General features: G+C 40.4%; 1 protein-coding gene across 1 annotated transcript; it reads right to left on the bottom strand.

Moving 5' to 3' along the window:
• Positions 1-660: 660 nt before the first annotated feature.
• On the bottom strand, positions 661-23,088 carry fn1a (fibronectin 1a). Its single transcript, XM_027164441.2, has 46 exons — positions 22,812-23,088; positions 21,726-21,851; positions 21,494-21,631; positions 21,276-21,407; positions 21,054-21,191; positions 20,637-20,795; positions 20,271-20,468; positions 19,977-20,159; positions 19,694-19,870; positions 18,281-18,436; positions 17,988-18,116; positions 17,346-17,489; positions 15,634-15,755; positions 15,347-15,515; positions 15,073-15,258; positions 14,564-14,692; positions 14,373-14,462; positions 14,081-14,281; positions 12,975-13,250; positions 11,977-12,240; positions 11,792-11,886; positions 11,084-11,252; positions 10,864-10,950; positions 10,411-10,602; positions 9,520-9,792; positions 8,838-9,029; positions 8,657-8,746; positions 8,281-8,547; positions 7,907-8,023; positions 7,549-7,713; positions 7,234-7,389; positions 6,968-7,081; positions 6,561-6,830; positions 6,252-6,442; positions 5,488-5,575; positions 5,209-5,388; positions 4,973-5,062; positions 4,657-4,845; positions 4,269-4,358; positions 3,543-3,994; positions 3,221-3,359; positions 2,956-3,135; positions 2,349-2,474; positions 1,975-2,081; positions 1,651-1,767; positions 661-1,494 (listed from the first exon to the last, which is right to left on the bottom strand). The coding sequence occupies exons 1-46, from the start codon at positions 22,939-22,941 to the stop codon at positions 1,426-1,428; spliced, it is 7,452 nt and encodes a 2,483-aa protein (XP_027020242.1). The 5' UTR covers positions 22,942-23,088; the 3' UTR covers positions 661-1,425.
• Between the last annotated feature and the right edge of the window lie 1,877 nt (positions 23,089-24,965).

Raw genomic sequence — 24,965 nt, 5'->3', positions numbered from 1 at the left:
CTCCTGCAACAGAAAAGTTCTGACTATTCCTGACAATGCCACAGCCATTCATGGCCAGGAGTTCAAGAGAGCAAAACTGATTGTGCTCTGTGGGGGGCCCAAACTAAAAAAGCAAGTATGTCCTCTGTCTTAACCTCACCTGTTTTTTTGGATGGGCTCCTGTAAGGCAGGATTGGTTTCCTGATGTTGTGTACAATGTCCAACTCAAGTCCCAGACCTGTATGGAACATTTCTGTAACAACTATTCATTAGGACACAATGGGCCCTTTGGTGCTTCAGGATGCTATTTACTCCGTCATTAGATAGTTATCAGTTTATTTCTATGATGTCCTCAGTAGATGCCATTTTGATTGTAAAACCAAATAGACAATCAGTCCATGGGAAGCAAATTTAAAGTGTTGCTCAATATATAGATAAAGGTGGGATTTATGTTAACAAGATCAATTTCCTTTGAGCCTGGAAACGGATGATGAAAAGAAGAAGTAGAAGAGAAAACTTTTATCTTGCTTTGTTTGTATGCAATGCCACACTCATGTAAAATGTAGAGAAGACAGTGGAGACTTTGTAATAATTTATAATGAAGGAAATGAGAATAGTTTACAAAAAAAGCTACTTCTCAGCACCACTGTTACAGCACATGCATAAAATATACAACAAACATTTATTTATATAAAAAGTTTATTAAAAAGGTATTTTGTCCACAGTAGTTAAGACTGGCACCTAAATCACAAAAAATAAAAAAGTGTACATCCAAAATTGCATTCTATAAAATGCATTGATAAAAGGGATAAATAACAAATGAAAAACATTAAAATGTGTATGTCATCATGAATACAGTGCTTTCCTTAAGGAAGCAGAGGACACAGATTCAAACCAACCAATTAAAAACAGGGTCAATACTACATTAATTAAATGCCCACAAGGCACAGAGACTTCCATTGTAAGACAGTGCTTGATTTTTTTAATGATTGGTCTCTAAATTTTTTAAAGAACCACCGAGTTTATATTGATGTTGTCATCAAAGTTTATGGCCTACATCCATTTTTCAATGTCTTACTGACAAATAGCAACAATGGCAAAAAAAAGTTAAAGGCATACAGTCTTTGGTCTTGGCTGATTCAGTGGTTGAAAAGAATATAAACAAACAAACAAACAAACAAAAGAAATTGAGAACTCCATATCTCTCCAGGACTAAAATGAATCTGTCCAGACTGAAGGAGTCTCTAAGAGGTGCTAAAGCATCTCAATTGTGTGGGGAATGGGAGGAGGATAAGTAGGGCCCGTCCTGGTTAGTGAGGGAACAGTGAGGTGTATCAGGACTGAGTGAGCAGTGTGGAGGCAGCAGGACAGGGGAGAAAAATAAGGCACTGAGGCATAATACAATAAGGACGGTCTCTAGGGGGCGCTTCTCTTAAACACTGCAAATTATTTTGAATGGCTCTGGGCATCTGCTAGCAGGTCAGGTCTTAGGCACTCGATGGGACACTGGATGTTCTGTAAAACAGGAACAAAGTGTAGAAGGGATGAATTAGAATGTAAGACAAATCCACAGCATCAAGGTTTAATGCTTCACTGTTCATAAACAGTGCTGTGATGAGCAAGAACTATGGATAATTAGTGGTTATCAAGTGGTGATTCAGTAAGGCCTACCAGTTTGCGTAGGGCATTCTCTCTGTAGCGGTCATAGACATCTGTGTGGACTGGAGGCTGCACAAGGTCAATGTTGACCTCTGCATCTGGCCGATGGCAGTTCTCACAACGCCAGCCCTGTGGAGACAGAATTTAGTTACATAGAAAATCTACACTCTACTGCTCTAAGATGAAACTATTAAGTCAGTAAATAAAGGGCAATCGATGCTGCTCTGTACCAGGAAAGAGCCGATCCTACTTTACATTCATAGCAATAGCTGAACTTTTTTTCTAGAATCTCATAAGCACATTAATATGAAAATGGTAATAGGAGGCACAGCTCACCTGCTGTCCACCGTAGCACATGCAAGTACAGATGCTGCCAAGGTACTCTTTCTGCCACTCATCTCCAACCTTGTACATCTTTCCTTCGTCGTAACATGTAGCTTCATCTACAAACACAATTTTGAGACCATTTTGAACAAATTATAGCTAAATTCAAAACACACATCTGTTAATTACACCACCACGGAAAGCAATTTACATGTTCCTGGTATTTTGCATTGCTAAGGGAACGACTGAAAGGACAGAAAACAACAGGTTCTGTCCTGAAGTGAACAGCTGGCACTCCGATTTCTCACTACCATCCCAATCCAGCTGCATAATAAATTGTATTGGCAGGATGGTGAGAAGCCACTGCCCGAGGTAAATCCACTTACGTGGCTCGCACTTGAACTCTCCTTTCCCGTTGCCCAGGCAGGTGCAGCTCATCATGTGGCCGTTCTCTGCTTGACGATCCCATTTCTCCCCAATCCGATAGTTATGACCATTATCATGACACCACTCTGTTTAATGGATAGAACAGGCATAAGAAAAGACAATTGTGCTTCACTTTTCAAACATCCCTTACGCTCAGTTAGATTTTAGATTCCTTGTAGAGTGAATTCATCCATCACACACAGTCATTAGATCGATCAGTACATGACCTCGGCATTCATACGCTGTTGGCGCAGCTGGTCTCAGAGTTTCGCATCATCTGGTTACAGGTTGACAATACAAACCTGAGACAGAATTCACCTCCTCATTGACTATCATGTTTAAGAATAGATACAAACATGACAGTAGGGCCTAGCATGGGCAAAGTGAAACATCTTTCATGCTTTATATGATGTATATGGTTAAGTCACATTTTTCTATCAAAAAATACATTGCATTAATGTGCTTTGAAGGACAGCAATAGATATGGCTTAACCAGTGGATTTTAGTTGCCCATGCTAGTGTGAGGTGTAGGGTTTGTAATGTAGTAGCACTGGCTCAGTCACTCACTGGATGAATCACATCTGAAATGGCCACTGCCAAGGCCCAGACACCTGCACCAAAGCTTAAAGCCAGTCTCGGACATGCGCTCCCACTCAGCGCCCACCTCATGGTAGGTTGCAGTGAATGTGTCATAGCACACATCCCTGCCTATAGGCACTTCTCCAGCTCCTGGTCCTTTTCCTGGAACTACATGTGACATATTTAGATTAAGACAAACTCAGAAATAGAGCCATGATCTTTTTAATAGGTTGTTTAACAAAACAGGCTTTACCAGTGTTGCCAACGGTCACAACATCTTCCAGAACTTTCTCCTTGTTCTCTCCATTGACAGATTCAACAACAATTTTATAGGAGGCTCCTGAAGTAAGGCCAATCAATGTAGCACTAGTAGAGGTGCCAGGAAGATGCATCTGAAAGAGACACACACATTTTTATAGAGCCAATTTATGGCCACATCAAATCCAAAAAGGCTTACAAAGGTTAAGGTGGTGAATTGAAGTGGAATTTTTGTTTGTTACAGAAATGAATTACAATTTTAATCCTACATGTTGGATATACATTTTTTTTAGATTGTTTTATTTATTTATGCTCACCTGTAAGCTCTGCTCATCAATCTCTGTAATGGGACTGCAGGACACCACATACTCTGAACTGTGTGGCACTCCTTGCCATGTGATGGTGGTCTGTGTCTGGGCTTCCTGGGGTAGCTCGGTCTCATTGAAAGGATTTTCAAAGGAGATCCCCGGCAATGTGCCCTCACTCACCCTCACCACTGGCACCCTGTGACCGTCTGGCCCTGGCAGAGGAATATAAACCAGTGGCTCACCATGGTGTGGAGCCAGGGGCTCATGCTGGCCACGGTTGGCCAGGCCCAGGCTTTGATATTCTGTATAGACGTGTTGACCCTGCTGCCCAAGTGTGTTATGTCTGTTTGGGCCAACCAGGTGCACATGATTGCTGTTCAAGTTCTCTTCATTGGGAACATCCAGTATACCAGGTCTGGGTCGGTGAGACACTGGAAGCTGAGGGGAAAACTCTTCCACTTCTAGCAGGAGAAGAGACAGAAGTCAGAACAGAGGTGCTGTAGCATGTCATATACTGCAGAGGGCCTCATAATCTAATACTAAATTATTGTTGAAGTGAAACATTTGAACTGTATAGAAATCAGAGTATACAAGCCATAAGCCTTGTTGTAGCCATGTAATAACAGTGCACAAATAATTGTGTCCTTAAATCAAGCTAGAATCAAAGATACACTAATGTCTTTTAGATCTACATTATAACAATTTGAGAATTGATGAAAAAGATAAGATTCTTACGGGTTCTGGCTTTGCCCACAAGTGCAGTGCTTCTTTGTGCATTGTTAAGAGCAACAATTTTAATGATGTATTCAGTGTTTGGCTTCAAACCTGTATGCAAAAACATACAGCCCTTTAGTTTAGATGTGATGGAAAACAGCTGTGAAAGATGAATCTATTACTGCTATCACAATCAAAATAAAAAATACAGACAGATAGATAGATAGATAGATAGATAGATAGATAGATAGATAGATAGATAGATAGATGGATGGATGGATGGATGGATGGATGGATGGATGGATGGATGGATGGATGGCCAAAACAGAAAAATGCAAACTTGACAAAGATAAGAATAAAATAGCAACTCGACAGTAAGTACTAGCAAAAGTTCACAGAAGACAAATACCGGAAATAGTGGCAGATGTTCTGCCAGCAAGGGGTCTTGGGACAAGCTCTCTTGGGATGCCTTCAGCTTCCTCATAGGTGATGTAATATCCTGTGATGATGCTTTTGGGAGGTTCCCAGGAGAAGGAGATGGTGCTGGGGGTCAAGGAGGTAAAGCGGATATTTGCTGGAGGGCTGATCACAGGTTTAGCTAAGGATAAACAAACATATTAAAAACTTTGTAACTTTGTGACTGAAGACCTGAAGTAAATGCATAATTTTAAATACTTTAAGAAGATAGCAGTTTTAAATGAACCATTTTGTTGCAGAATGTTTACCTGTGGTGGCAGCAATGGTGAATGGTTCACTGCGGGCATTCCCATTAAGAGTGTAAATATTGATCTTGTAGGAGGTACCTGGCTGTAGACCTATACATAACAGGAATTAAAACATTAAATCAATGCTTTAATGACTGAATTAAAAAAAACACAATTTTTGCTAAACAGACAGACCTAATGAACAGATGGCTAAAATTTATAAATACAGATTAACATAGTTTGATTTATTTAAGTACCAGTGATGGTGTAGGTGCGGGATTCGGGTGGAATGGTCTTCAGGATGGGGTTGTGACCACCAACAGTGGGTGTGAGCTCTACTAGGAAACCAGAAATAGCATCAGTCTTGGAGCGCCAGGTCAGAGTGATGGAAGTATCCTTCAAGTTGGAGATCCGAACACGACGAGGGGGGCTGATGTCTGCAAAACGGAGGCAGAAACAAGAGTATTAGATCTCTGCACATCTGCCACTCTTACAATAAAGGTATAATGAAAAAGAGTCACAGGGTTATAGCTTACTGTCTGGAGTTGTGATGTCTCCTTTGACTGGACGGCTGGTAAGTGAATTCTTCACAGCATAAAGCTCCACTTCATACTCTGTGGCAGGCTAGAAGACAGAAAAATAATTCAATTCTTTCGACAACATTAAAGCACAAAGGTAGACTTGTTGATTGCCAAAAACACACCCTTTTGACTTATACTGTAGTTAAGAAATTCACACACACACACACACACACACACACACACACACACACACACACACACACACACACACACACACACACACACACACACACACACACACACACACACACACACACACACACACACACCCTGATGCATGTTTTCACTTTGTATTTTTCTTACACCAGATTTGAAATCATACACTCCTCATACAATCCTCCTTAACCCCTACAATCTGCAGTCTGGCTTAGGCATCTGTCTTTGATGTACCCACAAGCTTAAATAGCATGGATAGCAGTGTGTATGTGGTTTAACTAGATGAGCACATTACTGGTCTCAAACCAAGTGCAGGCCACAACCACTTTAAGCACTAAGGCTCTCATTACACTTCAGGTCAATGCTACAGATTCTCAATGCTTACAAAAACAGATTTTAGCAGAAAATTGCTACCTGCTAATGTACAAATCGGTATCTTTGTGCTGTATGTCACTATATTCTGACATACAACACACATGCTTAAGTATTTGAGCAATAATTGACTTTCCAAAGATCACAGATGTGACATTCATAGATTACAACCCAAAAGCCAAGATAGTTACCATGAGTCCAGTGGCGTGGTACTGGGTGGAGTCAGGAGCAATGTTAACCTCTTTAGTAGGCCCATTCTTGTTCTTGGGAGTGATGGCAACACGGTAGCCAGTCAGTTGGACATTAGGTCCTGAATACCAGGACACAGTAAAGGAAGTGGCGCCAACCTGAGAGAACTGGAGATTGGTAGGGCCAGGAATAGCTGCAGAGATAAAGCACAAAAAAATGTATTCAGACCATTTAGAATATTTGGCATGCTTATTGGAGATGTGTTCGGTGATGCGTTCATATTTTACATCGGAAATATAAAACATATGTACCTGTGGACTGGGTGCCAACTAATGGAGGACTAGGAGTGCGGTCATGAAGGGCGATGACTTTAACAGTGTACTCAGTACCAGGACGGAGCCCATGCAGCACTGCAGATTCATCTGCACCATGGGGAGCAGGGAACAGTTCTCTCTCACCCTCTTCTGAGCTGGAGTACAGCACTCTGTATGAGGTCACATCTCCATCAGGACTCTCCCAGGAAATCCGCAAGGAAGTTGAGTCCACTTCGGAGAAACCCAAGTCCTTCGGTTTGTCCACAGCTAAGAAATATCAGAGATGAATATAGTGAGATACAAAACTTTTTTCTATATACTGCCATGTTAGGTTTAATCATCACAAGGTAAAACCTTAAGACTTGTTATATTTATTTTGTATATATTTCACTGGATTGACTTACTAGTAATTACAGTCTCTACAAGAGGAGGGCTCTCTCCATCCTGTCCCAAAGCATAGACGCTGACAGTATACTCAGCTGTGGGCATCAGTCCGGAGAATGTCATCTCTGTCTGGTCTGCAAAATAACAAAACAACTTAATGAATAAACACAATTATGAATCAAAATTATAGTCGGTGATGAGATATAAGACATCTATAGAGCAATGTAAATAAAGCTTTTTGACTTTATCTATGTATAGAAAAATAGTGTTTCAAACTCCATGTTACCTGGAGCAACCACTTCAGAGAACGAGGGTCCGCTGCCATTTCGGGGGGTTCCAGTGATGCGATATCCAGAGACAGGACCGGCTGCTGGTGTCCAGCGTACAGTAATGGTGCTGTCCTTTACATCAGTCACTTCCATCTCAGTTGGTGACTCAATATCTACAGAAACATTTTATCATTCCACATTCTCTTGCTCTCTACCATATCACTGTAGTTCATAAAATAGTTCCGCTCTCTCTATCTAAGTATCATTATGTGCTTCCATTATATCAGAACAATCCCTACATTATACTTAGGTACTAAGGTATGCAGGTGTACCTGTTTTGTGTGTGACATAGATAGGTGTGCTGGAGGCAGGACTGTCTCCTCTGCCTGTCACAGCATACACAGTGATGGTGTAGTCAGTGCCTGGGCGCAGACCCTCAATAGTGGCAGTGGTCTGAGAGCCAGGAACGGTGAACTCTTTAGGAGAGCTGTGACCACCTGAGGAAGTACAAGATTCAGCTGTTACACTACGGCACTAACAATTTATTTCAATTAAATTTAAGCCTTTTGTCTGTTGGCATGTTATAGACCAATAGTAAGACATTAGCACAATAATAAAAATATAATTAAAGTTGCTGCACATGGATTAAAAAAGGGCTTTTTATTGGCATTAGGATTCGCATTCATCTACCTGACTCTCCATGTGTGATCCGGTAGTACCTCACGCTGACAGAGGGGGCGTCCCAGCGAACAATGATGCTGGTCGGTGTTGAAGAAGTGACCTCCAGGTCAGTAGGAGCATCAGAGACTAGCAACAAGAATAATCACCACATCATATTATAATTCAGTTTAATTCACTGGGTCTGAACTGAGCAATGTCATGCAGTGTTCTTTTCCTTTCCTTGTGTTTCTTGTGAAAAGAATCCAGAACAAACTTTTTTACATTTGCTAGAATTTTATATATGGCTTTGCAAGATCCCTGTGATATCTGAAATATATTAAGTCAAATACCTCAAGAGGCTGTTAAGATTAATTATCTTAGTCATTAATACTGAACTAGCTTACTGGTGGCTTGAGTTCCGGTGAGAGGCTGACTCTCGCGTGTGCCGCTCACAGCAAAGATGCTGACACTGTACTCGGTCTCAGGAGTCAGTCCTGTCAGTGTGAAGTGGCTCCTGGAAGGTGGAAGTCTCTCCTCCTTGGAGCGTCCACCACTGGTCATCTGATAGCGAAAACGGTAGCCAGAGATTGCGGCTTTAGGAGGCAGCCAGTGTATGGTGAAGGAGTTTGTACCGATATCAGAGAAAGCCAGTTTAACAGGGGAATCCAGTACTGTAGTGCAGAAAAGACACCAAAATCACACCTTGTGACCCAATATAAAGAAATATGTAAAGAAAATAATTCCACTGCTATTGATATAATGAGAGGTGATTTAACTTACTGGTTCTCTGAGTACTGATCACAGGTGAGCTCTGCCTCTCTTCATAAACACAGAAGACACTCACCATGTATTCAGTGTTGGGTATAAGATCTACAGATAGAGAACACACAGAAAGCATAATTAGTGATCCCAGAGAGCCGTGAAACAACACTGCTAAATCTGGAAGAAATGGTTCACGTACGGCGAAGAACAACCCTGTGCATGTTTCCATCCACAACCCGCTCAGTGTTGTCATTTTCATCATCGACTGGGTGATAGTGGATAATGTAGCGGTCAATCTTGTTAGGATTGGGGACAGTGGGGGCTGTCCAGATCACGGTCATGTTGTCAGCACTGATATCACTGAACTTTAGGCCAGTTGGGGCTGGCACAGCTGAGGAAAAGAAGAGAGGATAGTAATTATTTAAAAAAACAAAAACAAATAATGAGTATCGTACACACATTGCTCTGTGTTACTGGAACAAAGCAGACAGTCTGTCTAGACCTATTACATCTTTTAAAAGTTAAGGAGCTCAAGCCACTAACGGAAAAAGGGGTCAGAAAATGAGCACCAGCTTGAGAGTGACTGAGGATCTGAAAACCTTCACACAGACTGCTGCCACATGGGTCTCAATAACTTTAGACTGAGATTGGATGAGAGAGCTAGAATTGCAGTCAAAATACAGATGCTTCCCTGCTCTTTAATAACACACTTCTCTCCAGACCCTTAAGAAAATGTGGCAACCACATGTAGCCAACACAAAAATACAGATGTTTAACATGTAAGGAATTGTCATATTATTATCCATATAGTACATTCAGTCAACAGATCAGCTTGTTATATTTAAAGAAGTGTGATTGGAAGTGCAGTTTTGAACTCTTACCTGTTTGCTGTGTGATGGTGGTGGGCACGCTCACACCATTCTCAGTTACTGTGATGAGGCTGATGTCGTAGTCGATGCCAGGCTCCAGACCATATACAGTGTAGGTGTCTCTGGTAGACTCAACAAAGTCCTCAAAGATGGGCACACTGTCGCCCGCAGCCACCACAGTGATGCGGTAACCAGTTATAGCAGTGGAGTTAATCGGACTCCATGTGAGGCCAATGGTGGAGTCGGTGATATTGACAAAATGGAGGTCTGTTAGCTGGGGCACCTCTATGAGATTAATTAGAGGAGGAGCAGGCGAGAGTACGGAGTTAATACATACACAGCCCTCATGGTTCAGTATGTGTTTAATAACAGTGAACCATGGTACAATAGAATATTAAGTGATATGAAGATGTGATTAATATGTAAATCTGATGCAAGTCAAAAAATAATTCTCAAGTTCTTTTCCCTGATTTGACTTTTTTTTAAAACCAAGACTAATAATTCAGTGCTAGTGATCATTAAAGGAATGCCATTCATACACAAACAGTATGTATAAATGTATTATAGTGGTCACATCATATCACTTATTTCAGAGTAAAAAAGTAAACTTAGTATGAGGCATTTATGTTAATGGAGTCAACCTCTAGTGGTGTGACTTCCTCAAAAGCAAGTCAACTTCTTTCAAGGGAATAACCCAAGTACCATTTACTTAGTGCACTTTACTATGTACCAAGAATGTAATTTAGTTAGACAATGTCTAACAAAGCAGTTTTGTTTATAAAATTGTGATTAATGTTAGATTACAGTTATGGGATGGAGCAACCAATCCAACAATATGTGAAATTGGCCATATTAGCTTCGGAAAGGACGTCTTTTATGTACAAAGGCAGATGTAATACACACCCGGAGTGATTCTGCTGGAGATAGGTGCGCTTTCCATTTCGTCCTTCACCGTAAACACGCTGACGTTGTACTCCACTCCAGGGCTCAGTTTATCCAGAGTGCATGAGGTTTGACCTGCTCGCACAAACTCCTCCACAGAGTTACCTTGCTGGCCATTAATGGGACTGCAAGTCACTCTGTAGCCTGTGATATCTATAGACAAAGGATGGGGGAAAAAAATGATACCATGAATATAAGCATGATTAATAATTTTAATAGCTAAGTTTATTTACAGTAGTAAAATGAACAAGATAAAACAAACCCTTTTTTGCTGGCAAGTTAATTTGACAGCATAATGTTTGTTCCTAAATTTCATGACCATCTGTGACATTCCTGAGAAATTGTTCCCTTTTGTGTTCTCTTAACAATGATTTGTAAGCTTTTATTAGGATATAAGAAGTTCCAAATGCTGACCTGGAGTTCTGGCTTCATTCCATTGGACAGTTATCTCTCCAGTGTTTGGGTTGGTCTCCAAGTTGAGATCAGTGGGTGGAGACAGAGCTGAAGACAGAGATAATTATTAAGATATGACTGCATCGGAGTCCTGGGAAATAGCTTCACTTCAGCTGATTTCAATATGCTGTACGACCCTTTCACAGAGAACAAAAGCAGAACAAGGTCTATGCTGTCTTACGTGTGATAACACGACGTGTGATGGGGTTGCCTTGCCCTTGTCCGTTGATGACCGGCTGCACACTGTAGGTGTACTCCACTCCAGGGTTCAGGCCTGAGATGTAAACGCTTCCTGATTCAGAGGTCACTTCCCTGGGGGCTTCTCCACCTTGGCTTGGCTTCACAGTTAGCTGATGAAAGGAAGTAGGGTGTGTGAACGGGAGGAAGGCTGCATGTCTGTTTGCTTGACTCGAATGTACAGACACTAAAATATATTGCGTGTGAACCGATCACGATATCAGCAGAATCAGCAGAATTTTAGCCGATTAATGATAATACATTCGCGGTATACGTCATTATTTAATCCTTGTTTTGACATTTACAGATGTTCACAAACATAATTAAATGCATGATTAATTAAACACTACATCTGGGGCTTTGAGTAAAATTTGCAAACATAAAAGAGTCCAAAAAATGATTTAACCATAAAGTGAATGTTTTCCTCATGCACATCTGCATCTGCTTTTCAAACCCCCTATAAACTTCCAAATGTCATGTATTCATATGGAGTAAATTCTACTACAGCCTGCCAAAACATGTAATTTTCCAGTTTTTTGCATCATTTAACTGCAATTTTGGCAAATATATATATTTTTTGCATTTATCAGGTTAGCATGTACATCCTCTATATGCATGCACACTGTAAGGTAAAAGATATGGCAGTCTATACCTTATATCCAACTCTAGGTACAGGATTCCAGGAAATTACAATAGAGGTGTCTGTGACATCAGTTGTGAAACGAGGGGCATTTTTCATTGGTGAGGCTACAAGACAAAGAGCAGAAATCAGTCAGTATAAATGAAATTCTCCCTGCATCACTACTAGAGATTAGAAGTGTTTAAGCTGAAACTCACAGGTGCTAAAGGTCACTGTGACTCCCTCACTGAGTACGTTGCCCTTCTCAGAATGCAGTGTGGCTGTGTATGGCGTGTCTGGCTGAAGGTTCAGAAGTGTGTACTGTGTGAGGCGGCTTGGAAGGCGCAGCTGTTTAGGGTTTGAGCCTTCTACAGTCAAGAACATTCTGTAACCATTGATCTGAGCTCTGGGAGCTGACCAGATAATAACAGCACTGTCTTCAGTCACATTAGACATGTGGAGGTTAGTGGGGGTATCTGGCTCTATTCAGAAAAAACAAGAAAGAAAAGAACAATGTAAAGTGCATTGAAAGATGGACTTAACAGATCTTTGCATGTTGGATATTCAGAAGAAAAAGAAGCCTTTATTTCCACTCATACATTACAGCACACTGGAAGCCTTTTCTGTGCTCTGACCCCAACTAGGGGTGCTGTAAAATAGTGGGGTATGGTCCTTGGCATAGGCCCAACGTTGGCAGATTGACAGTGCAGGGACTTGAACCCTGACCTTCCAATAAAGAAGCCAGAGCCTTAACTACTGAAGTTAACACTGCCCCATATGAGCATATTGTGAATATTTGTCCTGGAATGAGTATAGGACAGTCTTCATAATTACAGCAGCAGTTCTAGATTGTTTACTGAATAATAGTTAGGTCTTGGGCAAAAAATGTTTTGAGGAAAAGCAAAACTTTCAGGATATCCACATGCAACCAGCATAATTACTGCCTACAATGTAATAGGAGTCACTTTTTAAAGTGAACTTAATAACAAATGCGCTTCAGGTTGTGAAAAGCATATATTATGTATGCATTATGTATGTGGGACCATTTCATTTTACAACTACTGCGACGAATTATAAATCAGTTTTAACAACAGACCTCACACATCTTTGCCTGGAAGTGTCAAAACCTCCGCTGTGTTTGCTTTTTGTCTACAAGGTTGACACCAGCAATGAATACACTTTGCTAGCCTACTACTTTGCACTTTGCAGTACTTACTAGTGGCATGCTCTCCAACCAGTGGTTCGCTTTCTTCTCTGTCTTTGATGGCAAAGATAAAGAAGCGGTAGAGGGTTCCAGGCTCCAGTGGGGTGACCTCTGCATAAGTATTGTGCATGATGGGTAGTGTTGTCTGTTGCTCAACCAGTCCATCAGCACCGACTTGTCCAAGTGACACGCGGTACACAGAGACATCAGGAGAAGCGGCCCAAGTGATAGTGATCTTCGAGTCTGACACCTCAAAGAACTGCAGGTCAGTTGGGGATGGAATCTCGTCTGTCAGATAAATACAGTGACTTTGGATTAAAAACTCTAAAGGACAACGTAATCATGCCGCAACGGGTAATTTTCCAGCTACAAAACAGAACCAAACAAGACTTTTCCTTTTTAAACAACTTATAAAGGAGGATTTTCAAAAGCAAATCTTCATCTTTTAAACACTGCTTTGACCCTTCCAGGATGTTCTTCCATGTACCAATTTTAACCTACATTACACTTCATCCAAACAAGGTCTTAACTCATTTCAACCTGTAATTTCCAAGCTGTGGCAAGCTGTATTTACCATCGTATAAAACTCTTCCATCTGAAGAGAAGAATTCAGACAACCTACTGTCGTACAGGTTTAACAATGATCTAACAATGGAGAGACCACAGATGGTTTGTTTTAGTCCAGCTAAATGTTTGACCTGACCTCCATTGCCATATGACAATTCCAAAGGAGAGGCTCTTATAGTTTATATATTAGCACTTGAGTAAACTTTGATTTTGCCTGTAACTTTAACCAAGACTAAGACTGAAAACTGATATTTGACATTAGAATGCTTTCAATAAAAAATGCCAGCCTTGTTCTATTACATCCACATAGATGTATTAAATTAAAGAACAGGCAACAGTTAAAAGTTAAAGATCCTAAAAACTTTGCAAAATAATTGCATGATAGAATAAATTCACAAGCATTGACACCCTGGATTTTTATAGAAATAAAAATTTCTGCTTAAAACAGAATCCAAATCTAGTCAACAAGCAGATGTTCTTTACCCTGTTATTCAAGTCATCCTTTGCTTCATTAAAATTTATGTTTTCCTTATTTTTTAGTGTCTGTGTACCTATGTCTGGTTCTCCAGCAGTGTTGACCTGAACGAACACAGGCTCACTCTCCAGATTTTCTTCAACAGCATAGATGCTGATGTTATACAGCTGGCCAGGTCGAAGGTCACTCAGAGTTACAGAGGTCTCAGTGTTGGGCAGGGTCAGCTCTGTGCTTCCAGAGCTCCCTTCAACAGACGGAGTGTAAACCACACGGTAGCCTATGGGCATAGAATAGAAAGGTCAGCACATTTCCATCCTTCATATATAGTATATTAAACATGATTTACATCAAAGAAAGACAGAGCAGACCTGTGATAGGAGCCAGAGGTTTAGACCATCTGACTGTGATGGACGTCTCATCTACATCCCCCACTTCATGACCTGTAGGAGCATCAGGAGCTGTGGAGGAAGGGGATATGAAATTAACCTGGACATAATACAGTGGGCATTATTTTTTACCATTTGTTTACGCAGGAAAAGTATTTTCTCTATGTATTTACCTGTAGTCTGGGAGGTGGTGAGGATCACATTGGAGGCTCCCTCATCAGTAAGTTCATACACAGTAACGGTGTACTTTCTGCCAGGCAAAAGCTCACTGAGATTCACAGAAGTAGCCGTACGTGGAAGATCTGTAAACAGAATCTTACCATGACATCTGAAACACTGTTTTTTATACAATATACAGCACAAAGTCCCAGGGGCCTCAAATCAGAAAACACCTTTTAATTTGCTCTGCTTGTTTTGCTGCCTAGATTTATGTCCACAATATGCAGCATCTTTCCTTCTAATACTAAGCTTGGACATACTAATCCTAGGTAAATCTTTGATCTACATCAAGCTTTTCTCAAAATTATGTATTTGTTGCTCAAACAAGATACCTAAGGAAAAATTCCAAAATGCCACAAATCCCAATTCTTCCTGCTGACATCTTTACATTTAGTCGTATTTGAGCAGATTTAACATCATTGCTTTAACATTTAGAATCCACTGATGAGAAATTGTAACTGACCCAAAACCACGGGTTGCCCTTGCTGTCCTCCTTCCTCAGAGAGCTCATACTCCACTCTGAAACCAGACACAGTGTCAGAGGCCGACACCCAGGATATGACAAAGCTACTGGATGTGATCTCTGTCACAGACTCTGAGGTGTCCACCACGTGAGGTGGAGAAGTCGTGTCTCCTTCAGTTGGAGTCACTGTGAAAAGAAGGGACACAGAGGAAATGTTATGATTAAGGAATGAAGGAATGCAATTTTATGTTTGACTGACAAACAGGATACTCACAGGAGCCATAATTGGTTGTGAAGTCAAAACGAGTGACCTCTCTGCGACCAAGTCTTAAAATGCTGATGAGCTGACCCTCATAGGTGATGCCTGGCTTCAGTCCAGCAATGGTGTAAGAAGTGAGATGGCCTGGAAGGGTAACTTCCCTCCATGGAAAACGAGTGTTTTTCTATTGAAAAAAATATGAAAACTTTAGCACACCTCCTAATAGCGTAGACGTATCATAATAAGCATGCTGACCCTCTAGAAATGGGCTGTAGACATTTCTAAATTGATAAAAGACTGACCTCTCTCCACTTCAGGACATACTGGACGATATGAGCAGAAGGAGCAGCGTTCCACTGGATTGGGTGTGAATCGGGCTGGTTGCCAGCTTCTGTAATGATCACCTGTACTGGACGAGTACCACCTGAGAAAAAAGAAAAAAGAAGTCAAGCCTTCAGTTTTTCCTTTCAGTTTTTAAGATGACTTTTAAGACACACAGAACAAACATTCAACTTCAGAGTAAAAAAAAATTATTAATTTATAACTGCTATGGAATAATGAAGCAGTCATCAGGTCATTTACTTTATATAGTCTATATCAAGGGAATGAATGGTATAAAACACACAGCAAAAACTGGCAACAAAAACACAGAAATGTTTATTTTAAAGGAGACGAACCACAGGTCAAAGCATGTCTGTGCACTTCTGCTACCTGATTTTAAAGAGAAACCGAAATGGGAAATTTGACACAGCTCTGTAAAATTCTTCTTGAGGTTTTCAGCACTCACACATGGTTGATGCTGGTGTAATGCTACTATTTCTTTCTGAGGTTTTCAAACCCAACGAAACAAATAGCTATTTCACATTTTCTCAACCTGAAGGAATAAATCTAAATACACAGCCTTCTTTATTTAAAGAGATAATTATTTACCTTTATGCATATGTTGCAATTTTCCTTATATGACCTAAAACATGCTCCTTTTGTTGAAGTTAATTTCCTGATGCAGTTTAATCCCAACACTCTTAACAAGCATTAAACACATAGTCTACGTGGCATCATTGCCTCATTGGAGTTTGAGGAACCTGGTCTCCATTTCTCCCAATTACTTCTATGAAAGTCCAATAACTACCTTGTGTGTATATAGCAGCATTTAAATCCCCTTCAGTCTGTGCTATGTTCTACCAGCAGTCTGGTCTGTAGTGTTCCCAGCATTCTCACAGCTGTATGTCATTATACAGAGCTATTGTTCTCAGGTCCCTAGCACTAAAAGCTCTCTACTGACCCCATGCTTGCCACACAGAGAGGGAAAATTCCTGTCGTAATTAAACATCATTTTTGTTGCCAAGCCTTCATTGTATATTTTTTCAATGTTTAATATCCATATCTCTTTACACTAGAGATACAGATGTATGTCAAGTCTATAAAAATGGCTCTGAATTGATTAGGGTTGACATAAATAACAGTTGTCATTTTGCAGCTATTTTAGCTATAAAATTTCAGAAATTTAAGTTAGCTGTCATCAATGGAAATTACATAAGCCAGTGAACGACTTTACAGATGCTGTAGTGGTGTAACCGGCAGACAAATGTAAATTAGTTCTGACACGTTCTCGACAAAAACGTGACAAAGAATTTCTAAAGGCTGTACCACTGCCAGGCAAACAAAGAATAAAAGAACAATATGTGAAAAGTCTTTCTCCATCTACCAACTTCAAAGCCATGAACAAACTAGAGCACAAAGTGTTGGTTTCAAACAACACCTTTGAAGGGGACAAGCATTTGTTCAAAGCAGTGCAATTGCTTCATCTAACACATGCAGAAAGTCTCTCAAACACCTGAGAAAGGAAATAAGAAGCAGTGCCTCTGTCTCTGTAAACATCTGGAGCTCGTTGACTTCCAACCCACCCTCAACCCAACCTCAGAGGATCACTCACAGTACTGCTCAGCATGACCCGTGTCTGTGTGAGTAGATACACATGCTTTAAGTATCCCTCACCAAGATCTGCTTTACTCACCATGGAAAGAGTGCTGTGGCTCACAGCTCACCTCTCCAAGCCCATTACCATTACAGTAACACTTGTAGCGCAGTCCGTGGATGACCTTGTCCCATGACTCTCCAATCTGATAAAAAACTTTGGTGTCTGGCTCCTGGCACTGGTCTGTAAGAGGAAATAGGTACTGGGTTATTAACCAGATATACATAGAGAAGTACTTAGAAAGCCTTAGATAAGTTTGTGTAAATCTAGAGTGAGAGTCCTACAGTTAAAAAATTAAAAATAAAAAGGGATATAAATTGTCCCAGTTGACTTCTTACAAATCAACAACTTAGGTTTTAAGGACTAGACCTTTTTTCTCAACAACCTACCTGATGAGATAGTTCTACATATAACAAGCAGAGAAGATTTAAACATCACAAAAAAAAAATCCAGAATCTCCCCTAACCTTCTCATGCCTGCCCTTTCCTATGTAATATGTAATAGATAACAGAAAATATTCACATATTGAAATGTGACTGTCCCTTAGATTTTATGATATTCAATCCAAACCTATGATTTTTCCAGCAACATTTACATCATTTTGTTTTCACTTTGGGTAACTGTGTTATCTCTGGTAATGAGTAAAAATAACTCCAGATCATTGTGTTGATGTAAACTCACCAATGGCGTCACACTTCCAACGTCCACGACCCTGTCCGTAGCAGGTGCAGTTCATCATGTAGCCCTCTTCATGACGTTTGGTGAAGGTTTGATTCACCTCATAAGTCAGACTATCCACAATGCACTGGTCTGAGAGAGACAGTAGCATAAATAGCACTCTGTTACTCAAAAGAAACTAATGTTCTAAAACTGGTGTTTCATTTTTTAGATATACTTTACATGGATTTATGGAAAAAATCACTTGCTCAATACTCAGTACTGCCTCTATTTTTAATTCCCAATGGAGAACTCACCTTTGAGCTGTGAGTAGGCGATGCAGCTCCACTCCCCACGTCCATTGCCTACACAAGTGCAGCGCATCATGTGACCCAAAACATCATGGCGTTTATCCCACTGATCTCCCACACGGTACATTACCCCCTCACTGGTAGTGCAAACCTCCTCATGGGCTAAAAGGGCAAGAGATTATTTGGGCGATTACTTTCTCAAGATAATGACCTATACAGAGACTTAACATTTAAGGACATGAAAAAACAATCATTAACCCTAGGCACATTTAAAGGACATAATGTGAAACATACAGTCTTTGGCCATTTGTTCACAGGACATCAAACTGTTTAATGCATCAAATACCACTGGATAACTACCTACAATCTACCACCAAAAACGATTGCGGTTGCTTTGAAAAATGTCCTGATGCAGTGTTGCAAAATAAGATCATTGTTGAGAGTTAGAATAGAGCAGATTGACCTGTTAGGGAGATGAAATGGGGAGAGCGTTGGATAAGAACACCAAGGTTGAGATGGAAAGGGAGTTCATGGAGGAGTTTACAAATTAGAAACCAGCTGCCCTGGAGCTCAGCCAACTTCTTAATGCTTCACTGACAGCCGGGCCCCGTCCATCAGCACACAAGGGCATCTGCACGGCCACCACTATCCTGGACGTATGCTTAAGCTACTCCTGCCAGAGAGTCGCTCTCATTTACTCACCGGCTTAATTACTTTTAAAGTGACTTTTGCACTCTTAAATAGTGACATGAGTGGCTTGTTAACTTGCCACTCATTTTAATTGTTCTCATATGGTGCACAGAGCTACAGCACAGTATCAAGAAAAGAAAAAAGAAAACTTAGTTCAACTTAGTTCTCAGTGTTTTGCAAACAATGTTGACAAAAGTCTGTGCTGTACCTCATAAAGAAAAAAAGCCTGCTTTATCCTGGATACTTCAAAATGCATAATGATCTAAAGCACCAAACCCTATCAATAAATCTAACTTTTAGCAAAAGTCTGTGAGATCCTGCCTGGCTCCTCTTAATTAGCCCTTAGAAGCTGTAGACACCCATCAAAGTCCCAACTCCCAGTCAGAACAGAGTGTGTATGTAAATGTGGCTCGATAGGTGTTGACTGAGCCTTTGTTCCCTGCTGGTGGGACCCATTTATCTGTTATTTGGCCTCCTCCCAGCAGAGATTAAGCTTTCCATTATCAGATAGAAAACATTATGCAATTTACCTTATCTCTCCAATCTCTTAAAAAAATAAGTAGATCTTCTTCCAAAGACAAAGATAAGTTTTGAGCAGCACATCTATACACTATACACTAAAAAGGTATATGAGACTTTAATACAGTACCCAGATTCTTAATATACCTCCCTAAAACATCTTAACATTGTCTCCCATGGAAGCTTCAAGTAATATTTATTTGCACTCACCAGCCATGGGGCAGAAGCCAAACTTGTTCTCTCCATCAAAATTATATGTGGTGCCACACCATTTCATGCCATCCCTGCGTCCGTCAGCTGTGCAGTCTGTGTAGTTATGGCCGTTATAGAGGAAAGGGAAGTGGCACAGGGCACCATTAGAGTTTCCTCCCCTAGTTGTGACCAAAACTGCAAAACAAGCAAGAGACCACAAGATTAGTACTTGATGATAGTGCAATTAAAACGCCAAAATTTAACTAATGACTTTAGAGGTTCCTTGTGAATATTCACCCACCGTTCTTTTCTGTGCAGAAAGAGTAGTTATGATCTTTTTCAAAGTCAGAAGTGGTACTGCACCAAAGCTGTCCATCATCACGTCCCTCTGAGGTGCATGAGTAGAAAGTCTTGCCCATTGACACAAATGGGAAAACACATGGCTGGCCATTTGAATTGCCACCATAAACTTGAGAATGCCCCTCTATGCATAAAAATACAAATATTATCACAGAATGAAAACAAATTCAACAATACAATGCTAAATCACCTAGTGAAACTATTATAAGGTGAACTATTAAGTGATAAAACTAACCCCACTCTGTACAGCTGATGCCATTTCCCAGGCAGGTACACAACATCTGCTTGTTGCCTTGAGTCTTGATCCAGCGCATTCCCTGAACATAGGACACTCCTGAGTCTGTTACACAAGTGCCCTCAATAGGGGTTATGGGAAGGGGCACTGGTTGAAACACAGCTGGCTGTACATTGGTGATCACACGAGAACCAGTGCCTGGAATAGCCAAACACATCTGATTAACATGAGTTGCCAATCTTTTCTTGCTGTTTTGGATGAGTGCAAAAATTACACTTTTGAACTAATTTGTTCCAGTATGCTCAATATTTTATAGCTTTGTATAGTCAAAAAATAGGAAGACAGTCTAATAGTCCAAGATCTTACCGAGGCCAGTAGTGTGCAAGGAAGCATGCCTCTCGCATTTCCACTCTCCACGTCCATTACCAGTGCACAAACACTGCAAGATGTGTCCATGGGCATCTGTCTTAGTCCAAGTATCCCCAATACGGTAAGACATTTGTATGTCCTGGTCATTGCAGCGGTCTAAGAATACCAAACAAACAGTAAGAGATTTCACATCATTTAGACCATAAAATTCAATAATAAAATAAAAAACCTTTTCTCATAAATCAAGATTATTGTTTTCCTGCATCATTAAGTTGCTAACCCCTAACTCCAGTGGGTTTAACTGTAATGGATTTAATTAGTTAATTATGCAGTAAGACTGAGAGAAACGTATGTGTGGTTTAGAGTGTTAAACCAATTTTAAGGCCGATTTTTGCAATACAGAGGTTTTCTTACTTCTAGATGTGCAAGTGATGCGTCCATTTCCCTCCCCTAAACAGGTGCAGTCAATAATCATCCAGCCCTGGTAGGGTTTCTCCCAGATTTCCCCCACTGTGTAAGAGGTGCCAGCTGTGTTATCATAACAGCGCTCAGCTAACAAGGAAAGAAAGGAAGAGATTGATTTAACATTTGTCATACTACAATCAACATTTAAGTCTTGTTTCTGTGATATCTTACAAACAGGTTTGCAGGTCCATTCCCCTTTGCCATTGCCCAAACAGACACATTCCAACATGTAATCTCCAGTGTCATGAGGTCTCATCCAAGTGTCTCCAATCTTATATGAGTGTCCCCCTTCATGGCAGCGGTCTACAAGTACATAAAAAGGACATCAGGAAATAAGGCACTGAGAAAATTCGATATTTCATGTGGTGAAAATTAAAGGTTCTGCTCACTTGCAATAGTGCAACTGATTTTCCCTCGGCCAGAGCCAATGCATGTGCAGTCCCAGATCATTCCATCTTTTGGTCGTTCATAAGTCTCTCCCACCCGATAGGAGCGAGCATTTACTTTGTCAAAACAAGTCTCCTCTTCTAAAATAAACATGAATCACAGCATCATTTAATAGGCACTGACTTGTCATACAAACATTCGTTGTATTCTACTGCACGATATAAAATAACTTACCCTCAGGCTTCGTTTTACACTTAATACCAGCCACTCCATGGCAAGTGCAGAGCAGCACAGTGCTCAGATAGGTGCGTTCCCACTGCTCACCAACTCCATAATATTTTCCATACTCTACACATCCATCTGGGTGGAAAATGTGGGCAAAAAATTAACCAGCAAAAAAACAAAACAAAACAAAAAAAAACCTTTGTTAACCCCCAGGTTACACACACACACACACACACACACACACACACACACACACACACACACACACACACACACACACACACACACACACACATAAAGTGCATCGGAAACAAAGCCCTGCTCTTCCATATCATGTCAGATCCTCTGCCAATTAGTTTATGAGTAACAATTAAGGGTAATCCTAGTGCTATCAATTTTTCTGTGTGATTTTAACAGTGCTGCTGAATATAAACTACCTTTTAAACTTTTTTCAAAAGTCTGCCAAGTTCACGTTTGACTCTCTCTCTCTCTCTCTCTCTCTCTCTCTCTCTCTCTCTCTCTCTCTCTCTCTCTCTCTGTCTCTCTCTCTCTCTCTCAGTACCTAATAGTAACTTAGAAAAGGAATTTGAGACATCAAAGCCTCATAAAAACTAAATCTTAATCAAAAGATCTTGTTACAGCTTGTTGCCAGTGAGACAGTGATGTCTTAATTATCACTCCTGGCACCCATTCACAAGATGGTCAGGCGTCACTTTCTCTAAAGAACACACAGTTAAAGTGATTGACTATAAGCAAAAGTCTCAAACAATATTTAGTGAAGTGCAAATATTTTTTTATGTGAAATTAATTTATTTAAAGATGAGAACCACGAGGTTTAAATATAAAGGAAGGTTTAAATAAAATAAAACATGTATATGCTGAAAGTAATACAGAAGCATTAAGATTTAGTAAAACTGCCCCCCCATCCTTTCCAGACGAATGAATAACCTGAACAAACCCCACCCCCTACCACCACCACAACACCGAAATACATGCACAAGTCTTATCAAAGAGAATGAGTCTGACATTAATCTAGCACTTATTTAGCAGAGATTTCATACTTTAGCCATGAAACTATTAAAAGGACATGCCCACCTTGAGATACAGATGATACGGAGCGCTCGTGCGCCTGCCTCCTGCTTTTCCGTGCGCTTTTGGGCATGCAGAGCACATCGCCGGAAAACAACAACACCACCAGCACCGTGGCCAGACAGCCACCGGACATATTCACACGTATAGATGACACAAATACTAGCAAAAAACTTATTTGGATGAGACTTTGGAGAGGTGGAGATCGGCAGCTGACTCCAAAATGCTATTCAAGTATCCTTGTCCTCCTGCTGGCGCACCTCTGCGGCGAACCTTCAGCTGAGTGCGGATTTATTTGCGCTCCACATTCCGCGGGAGGAGCCAGCTCTCTCTCTCTCTCTCTCTCTCTCTCTCTCTCTCTCTCTCTCTCTCTCTCTCTCTCTCTCTCTCTCTCTCTCAGGCAGTCAAGGATTTTGAGTTACACCTTCCAAATAAAACGTAGGTTTATAAACAGCTTCAATGATTCATGCAGAACAGTTCATATTAATCTAAGAGATGAATCACGTTCATATAAAAGAAGGCTACTGAAATTCACTCAAGGGCAAAAATACAGGCATAGTCAAAATACCTACATCACATTACATGACAATAATTGAAATATGATTAAATTATTCGAAATAATTCACCTTTCTGTGGTTTCAATGTGATATGAGATCAGAGTGGCAATTTGGAAGACAAAATTTCAGGGATTGAGCTTGGCACTGGTCTGTCTCTGGGCATGCAAGTACATATAATCTCACCTGATTTATTATTAAAATAATATAAAGACATCGATTGTGAAGTAACGTAAAGTTGAACTTATCTGTGATTTTTGGTAATTAAACCATTGTGAATATACTGCATTTAGACATGCTATGACTGGTGTCTACTGCATTGTTCTAACAGCACACTGCTAACGGGCAAAAAGCAATAAGATACGGTTAGATAAGATAAGATTAACATGAGTGTTTATGCAAGTTTATGGAATCTACCCTTGTCTTAGATTGGATTTTTTTTTACATCAACGGTAATTACTTTGAAAAGAAAGAATAGAAGAAAGAAAAACTTTTCTTGAGAACTGTATATCTTACAGTCCCAAAAAACTGCCTCAGTCCATAATTTATTATCCTTCGTTGTATCTTAACACATGTTAGGATCCAGTATCCTTTCCAGCATACAATCTATCAAGTCTTACAAAAAAATAATTAAAGCAAAAAAACTTGTACAAGTTTAAATCAGACATCTTGACTGCAATCCGACTAAAGGCTATGAGGGGAATTTTGAGGACATAATGCTGACAGCAGCAACATTTGTACATTACATCTCCTAAGGCAGCATTGATATGAAACTTGAAATAGGAAATAATCAGCCTGCGTCATGCCAGTTGGACTGCAGTTATTATAAGTGTCATCTATTATGCAATGGTTGAAAGGTGGCTCCTTGGAAGAGCTTCCCGATTTTTATTCTTGAAACTGTAGATGTTGTAGCCTTAAGCAAGACTTATTCTGAATAGAACACACTTTATGAGAGATTGAGGACGTAGACTTGTGTTAGATAGACTGTGCCCTGATGTTGAGGCCTCTCTTTCTTACACTCATCTGAAACTAATTAGGTAAAGCAAGACCTGGAATTGCATCTGGAAGTGGCTAGATAAAGTAAATCTGTCATAATTAGAGAGAGAGAGAGAGAGAGAGAGAGAGAGAGAGAGAGAGAGTTTCACAGAAAAAGTATTATCCAAGTGGAAAATTCAGCAGAAGTAAAGAATATCGTGTGCAGTTAAACTTAAACTTGAAATGTCGTTCTTTCTTTAAAATGTTCTCTAGTAGATTGCGTGAAAGACAGTTGATGTCCTACAGAGCCTCCCAGCTGGATGCTTCTTGGTTGAGTACGTCTGTGTCTGCGTCTGTCTCTTATCTCTGAGTTTATCTCCAGGGCATCCAGTAGAGGCCACTCCTGTTATCAGCACCCTTTCATTTGAAAACTGAGCCGCTCTGTCTCTTAATGAGTGTGAGTGCTCTAGGTGATTCACCTTGTATTTGATTAAAATGACATGGAAAGTTTTACCATTTACATTCTGACATATTGAAAACACACATCACAGCCCACGCTGTCCTTAGGCACCGTATACATGATGACATCACACTGATCTTTCTACAACACATGATTCAGAAATCCACTGTC

The sequence above is a fragment of the Tachysurus fulvidraco genome, chromosome 6 (assembly GCF_022655615.1).
Source record: "Tachysurus fulvidraco isolate hzauxx_2018 chromosome 6, HZAU_PFXX_2.0, whole genome shotgun sequence".
Taxonomy (NCBI): domain Eukaryota; kingdom Metazoa; phylum Chordata; class Actinopteri; order Siluriformes; family Bagridae; genus Tachysurus; species Tachysurus fulvidraco.
The sequence above is the reverse complement of the archived record's forward strand: the minus strand, read 5'-3'. Positions and strand labels throughout refer to the sequence as shown.